The sequence below is a fragment of the Salarias fasciatus genome, chromosome 2 (assembly GCF_902148845.1).
Source record: "Salarias fasciatus chromosome 2, fSalaFa1.1, whole genome shotgun sequence".
Lineage (NCBI taxonomy): Eukaryota > Metazoa > Chordata > Actinopteri > Blenniiformes > Blenniidae > Salarias > Salarias fasciatus.
Window position 1 is genome coordinate 27,772,838 of NC_043746.1, and position 20,497 is coordinate 27,793,334.

The 20,497-nt window shown below is 42.0% G+C and overlaps 2 protein-coding genes across 5 annotated transcripts in view; both read right to left on the minus strand.

The window, feature by feature from the left end:
- fam13b (family with sequence similarity 13 member B) overlaps positions 1 to 8,082 on the minus strand; it is a 51,304-nt gene extending 43,222 nt beyond the window's left edge. For 2 of the 4 annotated variants that reach the window (XM_030105203.1, XM_030105197.1), the window contains exon 1: positions 7,784 to 8,081. The gene's annotated coding sequence lies outside the window, so the exon portion shown is untranslated. Of the gene's footprint in view, positions 1 to 7,783 lie in introns of all 4 variants that reach the window. The other 2 variants (XM_030105211.1, XM_030105219.1) reach the window with 2 other exon arrangements.
- A 1,068-nt stretch (positions 8,083 to 9,150) lies between these two features.
- cxcl14 (chemokine (C-X-C motif) ligand 14) lies at positions 9,151 to 17,035 on the minus strand. Its single transcript, XM_030114004.1, has 4 exons — positions 16,743 to 17,035; positions 15,220 to 15,325; positions 11,275 to 11,388; positions 9,151 to 11,142 (listed from the first exon to the last, which is right to left on the minus strand). The coding sequence occupies exons 1-4, from the start codon at positions 16,804 to 16,806 to the stop codon at positions 11,127 to 11,129; spliced, it is 300 nt and encodes a 99-aa protein (XP_029969864.1). The 5' UTR covers positions 16,807 to 17,035; the 3' UTR covers positions 9,151 to 11,126.
- Between the last annotated feature and the right edge of the window lie 3,462 nt (positions 17,036 to 20,497).

Genomic DNA, 20,497 nt, shown 5'->3' on the forward strand with positions numbered 1-20,497 from the left:
CCCTAAAGGCCAAAATTTCATATAAGGAAACTTAAAATGTCCTCCATCATTGAAGTCTGTCACAATAAGTGAATAGCATTAAGAAAATTATGGCGCGTTAAAACGAAGTTTTTCATGAAAAAGGGGTTGTTTTTGCATTTTGGTTTGCGACAAGTTGCGTTTCCAGTGAGTCTGAGCAATGTTCTCATGTAAAGCAACCTCCAAAACCGAACAGAGGTTTTCCGCTTTCACTTGAAAATGTCATGCAAACAAAAAAAGGGTGTACATAAACCTGCTTCAGTCTGTGAGAATGACAACTCCACCTTCCTGAAGATAAATGTAACTGACCTTTTTATAGGTTACAATGGATTAGAGCTTATAGCTTACAACAGAGGACCGTCAATAAATATGGAACAATTGTCATTTAAAATGTCTTTTTCGCAGAAGGACCAGGTAAGATATTAACTTTGAGGGTGAAAGTTGTAGCTTTATTTGTTACAGGAGGCATCAGAAGAATGAGGAAATAGAAAGAGGTGTCATACATAAAGGAGAGCAACGTAAAAAAAAAAAAAAGAAAGAAAGAAAAGATGAGGAGGAAGTCGGTGAAGGGAGTGTTTGCCCTTGAATCAGCTTTAGCCTAGTTTAGCTGCTGGTCCCAGACCAGCACTGTCAGTGATAAATTAATAAGCACATGTCTTTAGGGGACATCTGCTTTTTCTAGCCCTGCTATCGCTCCCATCTCCAAACAAGCGCCATCTTTCCCTGGCTTGTTTCAATCAGAACTGAGTCACCTAATGGATAACTGTTTTTTAATATTGGTTTTTAATTTAAGAGGCTTTGTCTATTTTGGCATAAAACAAATAATAATTAAAAAAAAAAAAAACCTCATGAATTTTCTTCAGATTACATCTGGATACAAAGAAATTATAATCTGAGATTAATTACCACATAAATTGTCATTGTGCACTTCTATTAACGTTGCCAGGGGATTTTTTTTTTTAAACTTTATCACCCTGTTAAAGAAAAAAGCAACATAATGTTGATTAAAGCTTCAGTACACCAACACAACTTGTGCTTTACATGTTAAAGGTGAGCAGAGGAAGGAGTTTCCCTGAACATTCAAGGTAAAAATATTTTTAATCCGAGTCACGTCACCTAATGTCACAAAGGAGCAGATCGGTGCCAAATCAGGAAACAGTAAAATACCATCTATTCTTCTCCTCCTCAGGGGTTTGAGACCATGAGAGAGAGAGAGAGAGAGAGAGAGAGAGAAAAAAAACAAAAAACGGCTGCACCGCCTACAGTGGAAACACAAGAGCGTCTCTGTGCCCGAGCTGTGGGAGTGAAGGAAAGCTGCATTTCTCCAGAACATTTGCATAAACTTTGCCTGGTTACCATCTGGGTGAATATTGAATGATCACCCAGGTTAATCATTCCTGACAAGACACTTTTTTAGACAGACAACCTTTTTTAACACTGCACAGTCTGTTTAAAAACTGCACTGTGGGTCCGTGTCCACATTTCTGCCAGGTCAGAAATGCCGTTGAACTTTATATATGCAACTATTTATTTTATTGTTTTTACCTTCTGTTTGATTTTTCAATGTACTTCTGGAATGTTTCCTTCAACTGGCGCAGTTGCCTCAATGTTTCATTTTAATGCGTTTCCACGGTTCTCATAAATCATTTTAAATTACTCCATGCCTGAATGGTGCTATAGAAATTAACTTGTTAGATGATTTTTGTTTTTAAAGCACTTCTTTTTCCAACAGAAATACTGTGAGTTTGACGGTCTTGCCAGTCCGTCTAATTACTGAATGTTGGGTATTATGCCTCCTGCTGTTGGGGAGAAACTGTGGTTTTCATTAACACTCGGGCTCGATTCACACTGAATGTGTCGGATACAAAATCACTGCATAAATTTGGTGTGGAAATAAGAAATACGCTCTCCAGTGTCATTTCCGTCTTAGATTATGTCAAATGATGAAGCTTTTAAGGTTTTCATACACGTAGCGATGAAGTACGCTACTGAGAAAATCTTTAAGATCAGAATTTGGCTCTTTGGTAAAAACATAAACAAACAAAAAAAGAAAATCAAGGTTGTAGAGGAAAAGGGCACAAAGTATTTAAAGCTGCAGAACGAGTGCAGATAAAGATTCCTGAATGAAAGCATCTGTATTCACCTAGTAAATCATTATTATTGAGCCAGACTTGATGTCTGTGGTTATATAGTTTCTTTTCTTGGGGTAGTAAAGGTTAGAAAAGTGTTAGAGATAGATGGGTGCATCAGTGATTCAGAGCAGGTGCAGTCGGGTTTTCCAGGCCCGCCAGACGAAGACGCCGAGCCTCATAGATTTAGCATCGATGTGAATCGCCTCCCTCTTCTGCTTCTTCTCATATTGATTGGAACTAGCGGCAGACAATATTTTGCTTTGACTGCATCGCTCCTCATCTGTTTTCTTTATGTACCTGGCAGCTCTGCGCAAGCGGGAACAGAGAAATGAGGATGTGAAACCTCAGAGAGAAATCCCCCAACTCAACTTAATGCAATATCCCTGTACAAACAGCATTTGGGTTGATGTATGAGGACAGAATGAGACTCGGAGAACACGGAGGTAATGGCTCACGCAGGATAGTCCAATTCTCCTCATTCCCATCTGTGTGTGTGTGTGTAAACAATAGATGAAAACACCAGCTGTGTGTGTGATGTGACACATGAGCAGACAGAAAATCATGACAACAGTGACCGAGCAAAATTACATCACATTTCAAAGAACTTCCTCGCACAGGATACAGGAAGTCACACATCACCAGAGGCTTTTTGGAGCTTTCAGAAGGGGGCGTTATTCAGATATCCAAATTAATATCTGGATGCCATCACAACAACCAGATGTTCAGGTCCAGTCACAAGTCTTTAGAACATTTCACTGTATTTTGACTTTATATTGAGATTTTACCATATTTTCTTGGTAATTGATTGGCTTTGTGAAAATAGACTTTTCTTTCAATTACATTCTGTGAAACAAAGAAAACTTCAATTTTGAATTAAAGGTTATTATGACACTACTTTGGAAACCCAGCCCACTCAGGATGTGAAATTGGGTTGAATGTGGCCTCGGATCTGAAATGGGTTTGACAGAGCTGCTCTACATCTTTTTGGGCAAAAGCAATATAATTATTTGAGCAGCATACTGTTTTTAAATTGATTGCACACTATTCACTAAACTAGCATTCTGCTAAAACAGTGTCACAGGTAAGGACAGGTGAGGGATGACCTGACCTAAATGGCTCCACGGCAGCCCTGGCTGCTTTGATCAGCGAGTCTGCCGCCAGAAAACACACTCCGTTACGTTAAAGTGGAACGGTAGCCAAGCTGTACACCTGCCAGGGAAGCTCCTCTCACAGGAAGAACGGGTCGAAATAATGCAGCAAACCTACCAACACAGGCTGACCGGGGATTAACAGACATTAATCCACTGATATCTGCCTGGACAAAGTGGCTACTGGGCTCTGCACAGAAAGGCAGTGAACAACAACAAAAAAAAACACACCAAAATGTACCAAACCCTAAAATAAATATGTTTAGATCAGTGTGCTATGAGACATTTGGCACCTGGGGCTTTTGAATTACCTGGAAACAGTAAACCACAGCTGTAATGCAATACAATGTCCCTGCAACATAGTGGTAATAAAAAAAAAAAAAAGTAGAGTTGAAACTGTTTAACAAAATGAAGCATCTCCGTTAGGGATCCTGTACTTCCAGTCATGTGACCTTGGTGGCTGTACAGTCTCTCTTGAGGCCCGAGGCGCTCAGCAGATGCAGTACAGAGACGCTGCTCTAAAACGCGCTGAGAACATGTTGTCACCCACAGATTACTTCAACCCAGCCATCTGCTCACCGGCGTACTTCAGGTGTGCGTCTGTCAGACGTTGTGAAGCTTCGTCCTGTATATGCACTGTGTTTGTACCACAATCTGCATGGACTTCTGCTGCAGTGTGAGTTTCAATCAGACATCTATTGGCTCGAACCACATGTTCCAGCCTCCACTCCCAACATGAAGCCTCCGTCACTGCTTCGCCGCTTTTCCATCAACTTCAAGGACAAAATGTTCCCATGCTGCCCAATATATTTATAATACAGTGATAAAGAAATGTCCGCTGTTATTTAACCGTCTGATCAGCTGTATTATTGCTTTTCACAAGTGAGAGAGAGGCAAGAAAAATAGCTAGATGTTAATGTCTGTTTTGGGGGAATCCGCTGGAATAAATACCCGACTTATCCAGGATTAGACCGATGACAAATTGTGAACTCTTAAACCCTGAAAACACCAGCAACAAAGATTTCATACCGTGGTTTCTCATGGTTCTGCTTGAGGCTGAGACACACCTGGTTACAGCGAGGGGCTCATTATTGGGCTTTTAGGAGCTTGGCGATGAGACCCTCATTAGATTCAGAAGACATCCAACACAAGCAGGACAGGGATACTTCAAATCATGGTATTTATTTCCACACAGATAATGGTGCATTCAAGATGGACAAAAAATTTCATTCTTATTATCAGTAACTCAAAAGTTTTCCCCCCCAATCTTTCATGTGTGTGAAACATAAATAATGCAAATTTTTGTACAAATTACTCTGCTGTCAAAATACTAAGATGCACGTTTAAAAAAAAAAAAAAATCACAGGACAGACTGAGTTCAAAATGTTTTTGTTTTTTAACTGTTAATTTTCAATGTTTCTGAGTAAAATGATCCCAAAGGGCTCTTCCCTGATATTCTTAAGACGCTTTTTCCCGTAGACGCCTTTGTTATTCCAGCCGCCTAACGGACCGTCTCCATTTACAGAGCCTTTGGGCCCGGGTGGTGCCACGCTGCGGGAAACCGCCTTCGGCCAGCTTTGGCTTAACATACAGCAGGAGAGAGCTGTGGGTTTTCACACAGTCTTGGTACTGTGATACCTCCGTCCCTCAGAAGTTCACACCGTGGTCCCTCTAATCCTGAATCCACCTTGTAATGATTATCAGAGGAGTATCAGCTCATCGCTTTTAACCTGCAAGCAACTGTTACATGTTTAATCGTGAAGTCATTTGTTTGAACCAGTTGAGCTGAAGTTATGAATACATTTCCCAGACAGATGTGAACCTGAGGAGACCAGGATTAAATCTGGTGAGTTTTTGGCAGCGTGGGTTCAGCTTTAAGAGATTTAGACCACGTTGGGCTTAGCTTGGCCCCCATCCCACAAAGTCTAAAACAACCACTGGGTGACCTGGCAACAAACCGCCCCACACTGCAGGCGGCCGTTTTCCTTCCATATAAAAACTATGGGTCATCTTACGTGCGTGTCTTATCTCACACCGCAGGAGGCTGGAGAGCGCCAACGCTGTCGGTATGTGCATACGTGACATGGTTCACTTACCGGAGCCCCCACAAAGAGCTCTGACACAATGAACTGGCATGAATGTTAATCATTGCAATGTTTCAGCAACTTTGCATTTTCTTCATACCATCACTGAAGTTTATTGACAGCAGCAATCACAGCTCTTTATAGTCTACCACAATATTTCAAGGTTTTAGACCTGGATGAGAGAACCAATCAAAAGGACGTGTTTGAAATTTGTCACCTATTAGAGGTGAAATGATCATTGCGCCGAAGTAAATTCTTTGTTTTTTGGTCATTTTGAGAGCAATCCAAACTGACGCTTGAAGAAGTTGAACCAAGACTCAAACACTAAACTTTAAAACCTTCACAACTGGTTGGAAATATATCAATTTACTGTGTGTGGGTGCAAAGAGGGTCAGAGACTCAGAGTTCCACAAAAATCTTAGCTTCGAGCCAAAGCATGATACAGAGGCCGACTGTTTAAAAAGTTCTCGTACCATCAGCAGACCTGCACAGTTGACCTTTACTCTCGCTGTCTATAGACTTGCTTTGGCTTTATGACTCAGCAGTCTTGTTTAGGTGGTGAGCTGAACATTACTGAGCCGTACATGACCCTAAGAGAGAGTGCGAACTGCTTACGTATTACAACTGTGCTGTCAGGAACTAAACTTCAGAACAAAGACCAGTGAAGTAAGAGCTTAAGACACTCAAACACATGATCACAACGGTTCAGTTACGCAGATGTAAACAGGGCTAACACAAGTAATCCTCCATGCTCATCCTAGGTTCAGAGTCACACAGGCACTCTGGGAACCTGGAATAGTCCGCAAAGACCACAGCTTCTTAACTCAAGACTTTGAAGTCGTGAGGTGACAGTGATGAACACGTCACCCACTGCAGTTACATGCAATTACCATTGTCTAATTCATCTTTTCCCAGTTGAAAATGAGGACAACTGTCTCAGTTTTGTTCCTCTTTAGCTATATTTTAAACAACTGGGCTTTTCCAAAAGAGAAGTTCCCAATACCTAGAAAAAAAAATGCGAACTGGGAATTTCCCACTGGGAAACTGTTTCAGAGAGCTATTAGAACTGGGTCACTCAATATGGTAGTGATTTTGGGCAGTTAAATAAAAGTAGCCAGTCTGTGCGTAATTATTTTCATTGAATTATATATACTCATGAGCATGACTCACATCTCTCCCCACTACAGTGAAGCTAGCTTCTCTCTATAGCAATTAAAAAAAAAAAAAACGGCTGTGCAGTTAATGTGCATGAAAGCAGCGTGAACATAAATGTAACTGACTGTTTCCTCCTACAGTAAAATAAAGCAGCACTGCTACAGCCTCTTGCTTGATTGTTATCATTATTAACTGGTAAATGGGATTTTCCCAATTGCTGTATGAATGGAGCACAAAGAAACTGAAGAGAAAGAACTTTTTGTTAAAAACCTTCAAGATGCAAGCTATTAAAATAGTAAATTTACTAAAATATACTGAACTAATCCTGGTAGAATGATGGTTTCAGAGGTGCACATCACAATTATGACACATCCCCCTATTCGTGCAGACTGAGCATCATAAGAGGCTGAGACTAATTCAGGGCAATGGCCGGACATGATTATGCAATATGCAAAAAGATTCCCATTCACACAGAAATGAAAATCAGCCTTTTACTTTGATGAAACAAGGCTTCGGGTAACATAACCTGAGTGTGACTCAGTGCAGACACAACAGATTAATGTCAAAGGCTGAAGGCAGCAGACAGACATACCAGAACATTCCTGCAGTCCAGAGAGGAAGCTTTCAAACACAAACTGGACAGAAAACGAAACTACTGGCTCACAGATCAACTGAACAAGTCCAACTAGAAGATAACGCACATTATTGATGATGTGTTCATTAGTGTGTCTGATTATTGCTGCACAATGAGTATCAGAGCCAGGTCAATCGTCCCACATTCAAGATAATCGATAATAAACCCGCTGTTAAGACTTTATTATGACATATAACGTCAACACAACCTGAAACAAATGTCATCGGGTAGATTTGCTTGTTGTGAGTCATTTTCCCTCTAAATGTGAATAATTTATTGCAGTTTTCATCTATTTCTGTCTCCGAGTTGCATCGCTGCGCCTGCAGAGGAGCCACAGATGTGATAAAACTGCCTCCGATGCTAACTGTTAGCCGCTAGCTCGCAGTGAACACAAACGGGCTTCAGAGACGGATTTGAACCAGCAAGCGTGTCAAAATCAGTGGAAAAACAAGTGTGTGAGCTCGGTAAACATACTGACGGAGTACCCGTGAAGCGAAAACAATGAAAACACACAATAAAAAGCGTCAGACAGAGTTAGCATAGCGGGCTAGCATTTCTTAGCGTCTGAGATGCTGTTAGCCGGGGAGCTAACGAGCCGCTCCGGTACCTTACCCGGTCAAAACACGCAGCGACGCCGCGCCACAGGCATCAATTTCCGGCTCGATTTGAGGAGGTCGCCCGGACAGGCGACAACTTCCACCGGATCAAAGCACGCAGCGGGAACACAGCGGCCGGAGCATTGCAAAGAAAAAAAAACTAATGTGGCTCCTGGTGTCTTTTTCGGATTGCAGTCGTTCGTTGCTTAGAGAGCGAGACTCACGTTCACACACACATACACACAAACGCACACTAATACACACACACTCGCACACACCCTCCAGGGACGAACCTGCCAAATACTGACCCCGCCTCTCTCACTGTGAGACACAGCGGGAGACAGCTGCCAAATACTGACTCCGCCTTTCAGACAGCAGCAGAGGAACTTCACGCGCGCGCGTACACGCATACATTGCTCTCTCTCTCTCTCTCTCTCTCTCTCTCTCTCTCTCTCTCTCTCTCTCTCTCTCTCTCTCTCTCTCTCTCTCTCTCTCTCTCTCCGTGCACACACGCACTAGCGAAAAATCACGCACGCACACATACACATACAATCTTACACAGAAATAATTTAGGAAAAGTCTTCAGCCATGTTTCATTTCTTTGTGAAATATCGGCAATGGGTTCAAAATACTTTGGTTTTGAATATAAATTATAAACGGTGGTAGTTACTGATGATTTAAAAAGCACTAATGGAGATTATTTTAAGTCAATTATACTTCTTTTTAATACTCATTTGATCCTCTTTTATATTCAGATCAATTTTAATTATTAAGTTTCGGGATATGTATGGGACCATCTACAGAATTACAAATTACATTAGAATTTTTTTTTAATTGAATTATTTTTCATATATAAAAATTAGAGTGAACTGTGCGGTTTAATAATGTATTGCATTACATTAAATTGTTAGCAGCAGGCATTAAATTAAATGCTTTATGTTCAAAATGTTTATGATTAAAGAATTCTATGGACCGAAACATTAACACAACAAATAAACATTCTATTTTTTTTTTATCACTTCATTGCTATAGTTTAGAATCATTCAGGATTACTGAGTGAAATTACATGTTTGAAATAATACTCATAAAAGTACAAGCGCAACCAGAATGGGTTAGAGTGATTTATTACAAACATATCACTGTAATAAAGGAGTATTACCGGGCATGTTGAGTACTTGAGTACTATTTTCTAAATATGTTTTCATAAAAGCAATAAAAGCAAAAGAAAATTGGACTTGATAACTGTCATTTGAGCATTTGTAATCAGTTAAACCCACTACTGATAACTACAACTATTCCGAGCATTTGTAATGGATTACTTTGTATTTAAAGTCCTTATGAAGCTAGCTGGTGCCACCTGGTGGATACTGTGTGTCATTGCACTACAGTTTGAAGCCAGATGCCATTTTTTTTTTACATTTTTTTCTTTTTTACACTTTTTAAAATAATTTTCTATTGATTTAAGTGTACGTTCGGCCCCATGGCGGTGCAGTGGTTAGCACTCTTTCCTCACAGTGAGAATGTTTCCTTGTTCGACTCTCCTCAGTATCTGTGCGGTTTGCATCTTGCTGTTGGTAATGATGGGAGTACACACAGAAGCTGCTCTATAGACACTTTATTGCTGTGTTTATTGTCATACACTCAATTAAATGTCTGTGTGTATGGTGTACACCCCTCCTAACAAACACACTCGCACACACACGCACGCACACACACGCATCCTCAAAAAAATCTGTTACCAACCCAAAATTTAAATAGCAAAAATAAAAGAAGCAAAAAAAAAAAAAAAAAAAAAAAACGAAACAAAAAAAACCCCCCAACAACTATGCTGCAGTAAATACAATAAACATCTAATAACATATAGGCTACACTGGCCAATTTACAAAATGCTTTATCATATATATTTATTTATATAAAACAAGAGTAATGCACATTCTTGAGAAGGTAAAGAAAATGTGAAGGTCTCGTATAAATGAGTTTTATGAGTCCGATGTGGCGCTAACAAATCCACACCCAACAGTCAATGATTTGAAATGTAGAGAAATCATACAAATAACAGAGGTGACAGTATTGTTTTACTCAAGGAGAGATCATTGAGACAGTGAAATGATCGACCACTATTCATTTTGGGTTTTGATTTAGATATAAACTGTTGGAATTCACTGCAAAGTTATTCTCTTTTAATTGTAAAAATAAAGAAGAAACAACAAGACAAATCACGTCCTTTATTGAGCTCCAGTTAAAAGCTCATTTTGCTAAAACTCACCCCATTGCCACAGATAATTCAGACAATATTTAATATTTAAACCCAACCCTACATATTTCCTTTGTAGCCTAAGCCTATATTAGAGGATTTTTTTCTTTATTCACACCACTTTGTTGCTAAGAAGACATGAGCGGGGCACGTGATGGCGTTGCATGACCGTCACAGTACTGTGAGGCATGTCCATGATGTCTTGAATATTTAGTACAGCTCCAATTACATCGATCTGCAGCTAAATCATCTCCAGCTAATGCACAATTTACAGTTACAGAAATGAAATTTTAAGGCCTTTAAAATGGCAAAGTGTCTGTTCCTGATGTCTTTAACAGGCATAAAATAGTCAGGGCGCTATAGAAAAAGAAAGACACGCTGTCACAGTTGCTCCTCATGGCTGTTGTGTACTTTTTATGAGCAGGTCAGGAAAATCGTTTTGTTTTTTTGCAAATATTTCAGTGGCTTTTCATGATTTCATCCCCTTCCAGCTGCAGTCAAGATTTGAATCAGGGTCCCACACTTCAGGGGTGAATGACAGTACAGTAGATTAACGTTAAACTTGACTTTCAGGTATTCATCCAACTGTAATTACACTTTTATTACCACAGATGTCTCTAAAATCAACTTTGATCAGAATTAAAGTTGTGTTTGACACATATGATGTACGCACAGACGCAGGGATAATCCTGGACCCATAGCAGAACTCCGCCTCCTGTGTAACCAGTACTGTCTGTAAACACCAGGGGTGAAAACTGAAAGACCGACATAAATGAAATGAAAGTTTCTCCTGTTTCTATTGATTGGCCTGTCCTTACAGCTTCCTCGGGAAAAGAGGCGTCTCGTCCTCTTTTTGACAAATGGAACTGGACTCGTGAAGTCTGGAGCGGTGAGTGAGCGGAACTAGAGTGACGGTCGACTAAAACGAGCCCACCAGCTTATATACAAACTATATATATATCTTTTCTTTTTTAAATGTGCTTGATTGACTGATCTCAGGCAGAAGAGAGAGAAGTACAGATTACATTGTGTACTTCATACAAAACAGTCCTGTTGGTGGTGTTATCGTCTTCTTTTTCACGTTTCAGTGGATCCAGCTGAAGGTTTAAGCTTCGTACACCCTGCAGGGAAAGCAGAAAACACTCGGTTAATTCACCAGTGATTTTTAACTCTGATCGTTCTGTGTTTGTCTTCACTGTAAAGTTTTTACAGACCACATATTAAAGTGCGGCTTCGCTCTTTTTGTCCAGTACCTGTGTTTGTCCTTCCAGATGCGGAACCATTTGACCAGGTTCTTGGTGCTCTGCAGTTTGGGGTGCAGGCAGTACTCCTGCCCCTTGAACCGAGACACGTTCTCCATCGTCACACTGTGGGAGGCAGCAGACAGGAAACCGCATGTAAATCCTCCATTTTCCACACACAGACAGAACACGAGATAAACCATTTCACACGTAATTTTCCTTTAGACATACTGTGAATCCAGAAATCAGGAAAAATCTTGGTCAATCTTGGTCATTTTTATCACAGTTCTATCGAGTTTCTGATTATTAAATTGGTCATAAATGATGCTTAATTCGACACTTCTGTAGAGTGTTTGGTAGAAGAAAAAGCCAGCAGCATGATGTGTTCCTGGATTTTGCCTCCAGTGGGGCTGAATGGTGTAAAAAACACGATTTCAAAGCATCTAAAAGTTGGGCTGAGCTTCGTGAATAGACACTGGTCAAGTTGTTTCATGGCTGACATGTTTTCGCCCTGAATTTCTCCCGCTTCCACACTTCATCGCCTTCCCAGTTCATAAGATCAGCTGGCACAGCTCGGCCTGGCTTCCTGGCTCCGGAGCAATATTATGGAGCTGCCACTTAGAAATGTGACATCCAGGCTCATTGAATCGGCGGCTGTGCCCGAGCCGCTTGGCTTTCAGGGCGGCGGCAGAGACAGTCTGCCCGCATGTGGCACATTCAGGCCACACAAGACACCGCAGGAGGAAGAAAACACCCCCAGCGCCACGGGGGCCTCTTTCCACCGACACACTCAAAGTCTCACCCAGCCATGAATGCTAAATGACCCGGCTGCAGCAGAAAGGACCCGGCGTTTGACGAAAACGCAGCATTGAGGAGTGATGAAGATTAGATTATGGAGCTATGCATTGATTTGCCCGCCCATTCAGTTGTCAGCTTGTTTGGCGACTGAAGTTCCAGATTAGAAGGAGCTTTGTTGGAGAATAAATAAGCGTGTGTGTGTGTCTTTGCATGCCCACAGTCTCCTATCTGTGAAGCCGCTCAGCAGGAGTGAAAGTCAACCTAATTTTACTGCGTTCATGTGAGCTCTGGCTGCTGCTCATTGTCATTCACCTGCTCGGCCGAGGGCAGAGCGGCTCGCTCTGAAAAGGCGTTCCTGAGCCATAATGGCCGAGGACGGAGGGGAAATCTCGCTCGCACAAAGAGAATAAAGTGGGAGAGATTGATATGAAGACAGGGGGAAGACAAAAGGAGGGAACAGGCAGAGATGAGGAGAAACAGGGACATTTGGGGCTCCCAGCTTGTGTGTGTGTGTGTGTGTGTGTTTGCGGCCGTTCCGAATGCCAAAGCGGGAGCTGTGAGCCAAACCAGCAGAGAGAGATTTCTCCCCCCTCACTCTCTTTCTGTGGCTTTCCGGAGCCTGCTGAGACTCATTTTTCACAGGGCACCAACGGCTGGTGGCCCCCATCTCATGCTAATAAAGCTGCCCTGAGTGATGACTGCGCTAACACACACACACACACACACACACACACACACACACACACACACACTCGGGAGCCCCCATAAATCCTCGCTTGGTCCCATGCAAAGTAAGAGATAACAAACTTTATTGGAATCTTGAATGATTAACTCCTCAAATAGTGAGTATCGGTAAACTGGAGTTTTGACAGAGATTGCTTAAAAATTCAGATCAGCTTTGCTGAGCTTTTATAAAATGATCAAACATTTAGTCTGTAAATTAAGCAATTTTAATCTTAATGAAAAGTTGTTTTTTTCATGGTTTGATTAATGAAAGTCATTTCCTGATAGGAATGTTTAGATTAATGCTTTGAAAAACATTTAAAAAACTACACAAAACCCCTTTCATTGAAGAATATCACTAAAGGTAAAACTGAATTTGCACACTGGAGTAGCTGTTATAAACAAACTAAAACTGTAAATATAAATCCTGAGATTTCATTAACTCTATTTTTTTAATTAATAATAGATATTTCCATCAGGAAATGAAAATGAACGACGCCAATAGATGTGTTGCTTTGTGTCATTTGGCTCTGTGGTGAACTTTGACCTCTCGACCTTCAGCCGTTGTTCCCTGGGATCAGCTCCGGTTCAATGAGGAGACCTGACCAGGATGAAGAGGTGCAGAAGATGGATGGATGGGTGGGTGGAGCGTTATGGGCGTGACCTCTGACCTCACCGTGTGGTCTGGTCTGCACAGACGACCGTCAGTTACAGATTCCCAGAGGAAAAACTCCCAAACAGCAGAGCAACACACCAAACGCACACACGATCAACACATCTCACACACACCCAGTCAATACAGCAAACACCCGCCGATGAAATGGTAAATAACACTTATATCGAGGTTTAAACACTGCGTGAACACAGCCCAAAGCGCTTTACACTACTTTATCGCATTCACCCATTCACACTGCTATGCAAGGCGCTCAATCCGTCCACTGGGAGCAGTTAGGGGTTCAGTGTCTGGCCCAAGGACACATCAGCATATAGATGGGGAAGAAGACAAATCAAACCAACAACCACCCAACTGTAAGACGACTGCTCTACCAAAAACAGCCAACACACCCCATGATACCACGTCAGTCATCGCTGTTCTGCACCAACTTTCTAGACCATCACACACATTTTTGTGGATCAAATTTTAATGTATATTATTAAAATAGATTTCTCCAATGTTTTCTTCTTCGTTTTCTAACTTTAATCTTTTACGTCACAGAATCCACATAACCTGTTTCTTCCTATCAAGTCACGTGGTTTGACAGTAATTGAGTAAATACACACACACACACACACACACACACACACACACACACACACACACACACACACACACACACACACACACGCACACACACACTGTGGCTCTCTGTGATATCCCATCTGGCCGGCAGGGGGCAGCAGAGCCTGACTCTGGGGCAGGAGCCTCTCCCAGGAGGCTGACATAACATCTCCATCTGTTGTGCCTTCATGCTGCAGCTCTGACATGACTCTTCAAATAAATCCCACTCCCAATTCACAGCCCACATTTCTGGTTACAAGTCAGATTTTATCTGCAACACTTGAATCCAAAAACGACGAGAAATACACGGCACACACGGCACACACCGCGGTCGCGTGCCTCATTACGTAAGTGTGTTTATTGAAGTTTGGACAGTCTCGGAGCACCACAGGCTACCTCCAGACTGTTTGGACGTCTTTTGCAAACAGGAGGCCTCCTCATCACGGTGGATCAAACACGGCTGCGAGTCGGAGGTGTGACTGAATGTGTTGGAGGTTAGAGGCAGTGGAAGAACCACAGAGATCTGTGAGAGAAGTCCAGAGCTGGGCTCTCCCGAGGAACAGGAGAAATGAGCTGTGGAGAAGTTGCATGAACCCACATTATCTACACACACATTCCTCATGCTGGACAAACGTCAGTTTGCTCAGGTTTTCTCACGTCTGTCACGCTTCACACGTGGAATAATGCAGCTTCATTCCATCAAACTGAGTTAGATAAGAGTCTGTAAAGGGACTTCTCATGTGATGGACTTCATATTTTGGAAAAATTCAGGACAACTCCTTCCTTCCCCACTTTTCCAGCTAATAAATCATCCCGCCCGGAGGCTGCTGGGAGTAATTAAATCACTGGTTTATTGCCACTCTGTAAATCCTTGAAAGAGCACAGGCGATGGAGTGTTTTGATAATACCCAAACAGCTGCTGAGCATTTTTATGGCTGTTTGGAGGACAGTTGCGATGAAGGAACAGCTGTAAATCTGTAGATCATCGGCCGATGATGGTATGACTGGTATTCGGCGCATGCACTGAGTACATACAGCATGCTGCTCGGATAAAGGCAGCGGGGAGGAGACGAGGAGAGAAAACTGGAGGAGAAATGAAGGATCAGCAGCTGAAATAAGACAAGGAATGAAACACAGAGACAATGAAAGTGACTCACAATATCATTTTCTCTTGGCAGTAGGGGTGCTTGGGCTTGATCTCCAGCTTCTGGACGTCCTTGTACCTGATTTTCGGTCCTTTTCTGGTGCACCTGCACTTGTAGGCTGCAGACAGAGATGTCACACGTGTTACGCTCTGTTTTTCTCATCGATCTTCTCATAGTTTCATGAATCTATCCTCATCTGTACATTTGCTCACACACTGTCAGACGTCAAAGCTTAGAGAAACTTTGAGCAGGTTTAACTTGGCTTGTATGGATGAATAAAGGTTGAAGAAGTTCCAGTTGAGATAGTAGAACATGTGGATTCAACAGATCCAACTCCATCTTAATTCCATTACAATGCACTGCAGAGACTTCAGGTCTGTCTCAGTGTCCACTAATCCCTTCATTTCTGTCAATCATTTCCTCCGGTTGCAGATTTTCCAGCTGTTGTTGCTTCTGAGCCGGCTGAATAAACGGAAATGAGTTTTTTTGCCGGGGCTGTACATCGGTGACATGATGAAGAGACAACATGCTCGGCCCAAGGTTCCCCTCATCCATCACCTGCCGTTTGTCCGGAGCAGCGGCCACTAAAGCTGTCAGCAGCCGCCCAGCAGAGACTCACCCTGCACAACAAAGGCCAATAAAACAGGAGAGACGTCCCGGCTGAACACAAGCGGCCTGTTGACTTTTCATCCAGGGATTAAACGCTTCTCCGCTCTTATACAGGTGGCATTTATGTGATGGTGTGCAGAATACCAAACCTTGAAAACTAGGTTAAGATATACAAAAGCTTCATGGCTCATGAGTTGATCATTCTAAGCTTCCTGTTGCTCTGCTAACAAATATGATGCTGTGTGAGTATACATATGTTAAGAAAGGACATGAAAATGATGGTAAAACTCTGCAATTTTTTGTTTGAGGCGAGTAAAGAAAATCCGTTTTCTTTTGGCATGCTGCAATAGTGTATCAAAATCATTCAAGGTTCCATGTTTCCCTTTATTTCAGTCCTCATGTAACATATTGAATAAAATGTGTCCTGTAGATGAGCTTCAACCAGCAACTATGTTCAAAAAGAAAAGTTACATATGGCAGCTTCTCTTGAAAACATGCTGAGTCCACTGAGTTCTCCAGGCTTGGAACCTAAACTGCTTTCACCGTTACATATTGGATATTGTCAGTATTTATTCACAGAACAGCAGAGTACTGGACGTGATCTTCTGTGATCACATTGGAAGTAAGATGCGTGCAGCAGGTGGTGTAAACAAAATCCTTCAGCAGACATGCAAACAAACACACTCTCGATGAAGATGTAGCGACCTTGGAAACTAACTTCACCCAATTAATTAAAGTAGAATTAATGATTACATGTTTTTTTTTTTTAATTCCATCATCTTTTTCTTTAGGCACACAAAAGGAAGCAAACGAGGAACCCCCTCTTTATCCTCCATCTATTGTTTTTGAGTTACATCACCACAGCTTACGTGCAAAACCGCTGATTTTAAAAATAACTTGACAGATCAAAAGAAAAATGTGTTTACCTTCTGCGCTCAGGAAGAAAAAGGCCACCAATAAGACGAGAGCCACCGCTGTGCACCGCTGCATGTTTTAAAAGTAAAAAGAAGAAAAAAAAAGAGAGAGATGTTTGGCTCAAAAGAAGTCCTTTCAAATAAAATAAGAAAACCTCCCAAGTCAAAGTGTTCAGGTCAATTCGGAAGGAGAAAAAAATAATAATCAAGGAAACGTCTTGTAGGCGTGGAGATAGTATCCAGCTGGCTGTCAGGCTGAAGGATGGCAGAAATGAAGGAGCGCAGAGTGTTTTCTGCTTTTTGGAGCGCTGATTGTGCAACTCGGTCTGATCAGCCTCTCTCTCTCTCTCTCTCTCTCTCTCCCTCTCTCTCTCTCTCTCTCTCTCTCTCTCTCTCTCTCTCTCTCTCTCTCTCTCTCTCTCTCTCTCTCTCTCTCTCTCTCTCTCCTCTCTCTCTCTCTCTCTCTCTCTCTCCTCTTTTCTTTTTTCCTTGCCCTTCTCATTAATATTCGTGTCCAGACAGCGAATCAAACACTTGTGGCCTGTGAGGGAGAAGTGGACAACACGGTCAGAGAGGGAGGAAGGGGAAAACCACTAAACACTCACACTGCGCACCAAGACCAAGGCGGGAAGACGTCTGCAGAAGCATTTGGAGCATATGGACAAAAAGCGCAAGAAAAAAAAAAAGAGAGAAACCCTTTGCCCTCAAATAGATATGAGATGAAATCTGACTTAGTTTAAGAAAGTAATTTAACATTCTAATTGTGCATTAATTGGAGTTTTTTTTTAATAAATGAAATAAGAATAAATATAATAAATAAAAAATAAACCTGAAGGCTGTCCTCTCTCTGGAATTATCTCTGTTCCGCAGTTAAAACATGAACGTGTTTTCTTCAACATCTGCTTGCTTGGTGCGGTCAGTGAGTAATTCCTTAGAGACCTGAGCAGATTAAGACTCCATTTACCAGATGTTTCAAATGAAAACACATCATTTTGGAGTTTTTGTTTCAGGAAAACTTTGCGTTTACACTTAACTTTTCAAAACAACATCGTTTACGCAAAATTTTAGAAATAATGAAAACGAAGTGTTCAGCATTTTGGGCCACTAGTGGGTGCTGTTGGCTGTTTCTGTAATGAAACCAGCGAAGAACAATCCAGCCTAATATTGACAACGGGAGAACAGACATTCGTATGGACAGACGACAAGTTGGACTGTTATTACGGTGACTGTCAACTCCAAAACTACCAAGCCCAGGAGGATCTGGACTGGAAGTCATGGTATTTCGGAGGAAAACATTACTGTTGATCCACATAACCCTAACCCTATTACAGCAAAGGAATTTCCAGCAGAAACAGTTAAATAGTGACGATATGAGCATTTTATGCAGTACATTCAGTGCCGGGAACATTTAGTATAGAGACTATTGTTCTTGTTCGTCACTTCATGAATCAGCAAAAGGCGAAGCTTAGCTTTAAAAGTAACCAGCTTGTAAATTCACCTGGTTAATTTTCCAACACAGCAACAGAATGAATAAAGATTCAGTCATTTATTTACTGAGTGAAGTCCAGCAGTTTCAGCTCCACTGTCACTGCTCTCATTTGATTGTCCGCCACTTACATTCGGATCATTTAAAGTCAACCGCGGCGTGATGAAAATGCACTTGAAGCCCTCCTCCATCCGCTGCTTATGAATAAATGGCGTCATTGTGTCAGGATGAACCTTTGGCCTGTAAGAGATAGCCCTGAGAAGAGGGTCCGACCCCCCCCACCGGGGACGCTCTGGATTAAACAGCATTCATCATCGCTCTGTGTGTGTGCGTGCGTGTGTGCGTGTGTGTGTGTGTGTGTGTGTGTGTGTGTGTGTGTGTGTGTGTGTGTGTGTGTGTGTGTGCCTCAAACACTGATGCAACCAGCTCCTGTCATCATTCAAAGCTGCGGCCCTGAGACGTCCGTCTGTCTACAAGCCTCCTGTGTGTGTGTGTGTGTGTGTGTGTGTGTGTGTGTGTGTGTGTAGTGAAATTATACGTGTACACAGACTGAACAGTGTGTCAATGAACAATGATTTTACCTGAAACGACCTTTTCGCCGCCTCTTCCTCCGACATGAAGCGTCGATTGTTCTCTCAGGACTGTGGTGGACTGCAGAACGTGCGTGTCCCATTCAGGACGCGCCCGTTTGATCGCAGGATGAAAGACGCCGGTGAACTGTCTAATCCAGTCTAATCCGAGCCGCGGTGACAGAGAATCAGCTGGACGTCTGTTTGTCCTCAACCACTGCATCTCTGCAACTTCACCAAATAATTCACCAAACAAGTGTTGACTTGAGTTGATAATCTACTTAAAAAATAAATCCTCAGAGTGATCAAAGAACCGTCAGACAGACAAAAAAAACATCAGTTTGTGTTTAAAGTCAAACGTGGCAGAAGAAGGGTTGAAGATAGAGAGAGAGAGAGAGAGTGTGTGTGTTTGTGTGTTAGTAGCCAGACTGACCGTCTCATTGTTTAAATATAGTCTGTAACTAAAACACACAGGAAACCTTCCAGCTTGATTATATATGTTGGTGCTGCACCTGCCAGAAAACCAGAGACAGTCTGATGGTGTAAAAATGAGTGTGAGCTGATCACAGCTGAGAAAACACACACTTTAGACGGTTTAACTACACACCCCGAGCTCTTCCACCTCTGGAGGAAACCTGTCCCACGTTTCCCACATTTCTCCTCACTGCCTTCCACACGCAATGCAGAAATCCCAAACTGCTGGGAAATGTGAATAAAAGCACCTGCTTTCCTGTATCCAGACCAAATGACTGAAATCCATTTAGGAAAAAATGGAAATTCTCTTCAAAATTCTGTGTCAAAGACAAACATCTGTACTGCTGATTTTCAACTGGTGAGAAAAAAATGGGGCCACCGGAACATTGTCAGTGAGTCATGAGCCATAAAACAAGTTCAAATTAAAAAATAAAAACAACGTAGCCTCGTCTAATAACACTCCCGGTGATAATAACATCTCTCCCTGCAGAAGAAAACCTATAGATGATGAAAACATGTGTTTGTCTGGTGGGATGGCGGCTCGAGAAGACACAGAGTCATCAAAACCTGAAGACATTTAAAAACTACATTTAATGAGCGAACAAGCTTTTTTCAAATTTATGCATGAAATCATATTTGAGTGTGTTTTTAAAAAGTTTGGCTTAGTCATTCTCAGGTTCAAATTGCACAAAATTTTAATGAAAGTATTTAAAAATTGCATTTTTTGTTTTCATATTTCACATATTTTACTTGAGGTTTCAAGGATCCAAGGCAGATTCCACCTGGACAGGAGAGACGTCACCTTCTCTTGTGAGGTGACAGTACAAACCACTCTCACCATAATGATCGCTGCGTATTCTGTAACACATGTGCATACACACAGCGGGTTAGCAATCACTGGTAATGACGGGACGCTAAACAGTGTTTTACTGTTTCCCCAGCAGATTGTTTGCAAATCCGTGAATAAATGAGCGAAAGCAGCATTTTCCTGTGTGCTCAGATTAGCCGTGTTGATTCTGTGGGCAGTGAAATGTGTGTGTGTGTGTGTGTGTGTGTGGAGTGTGTGTGGGGACAGGCAGAAAAACATTAGTGCAGGCATGTGTCGGGCAGGTGTGAGAGGATAATTCCTCCCAGGTGACGGCGGCGGGGCGAAGGGTGAGGCTCGCCGCCTCGGGCAGAGGTGTAATTGCTTGTTGAAGCTGTCATGTTCACATCACATTATTTTTCAGCTGGCAGGA

Bases quoted from the DNA above. Each gene is read 5' to 3' on its own strand.
- cxcl14 (XM_030114004.1), bottom strand. From the start codon at position 16,806: ATGCAGCGGTGCACAGCGGTGGCTCTCGTCTTATTGGTGGCCTTTTTC. The intron at 15,326-16,742 runs GTAAACACATTT...CTCTGTCTGCAG, and splicing joins TTTCTTCCTGAGCGCAGAAG to CCTACAAGTGCAGGTGCACC. The intron at 11,389-15,219 runs GTGAGTCACTTT...TGCCTCCCACAG, and splicing joins TGCCAAGAGAAAATGATATT to TGTGACGATGGAGAACGTGT.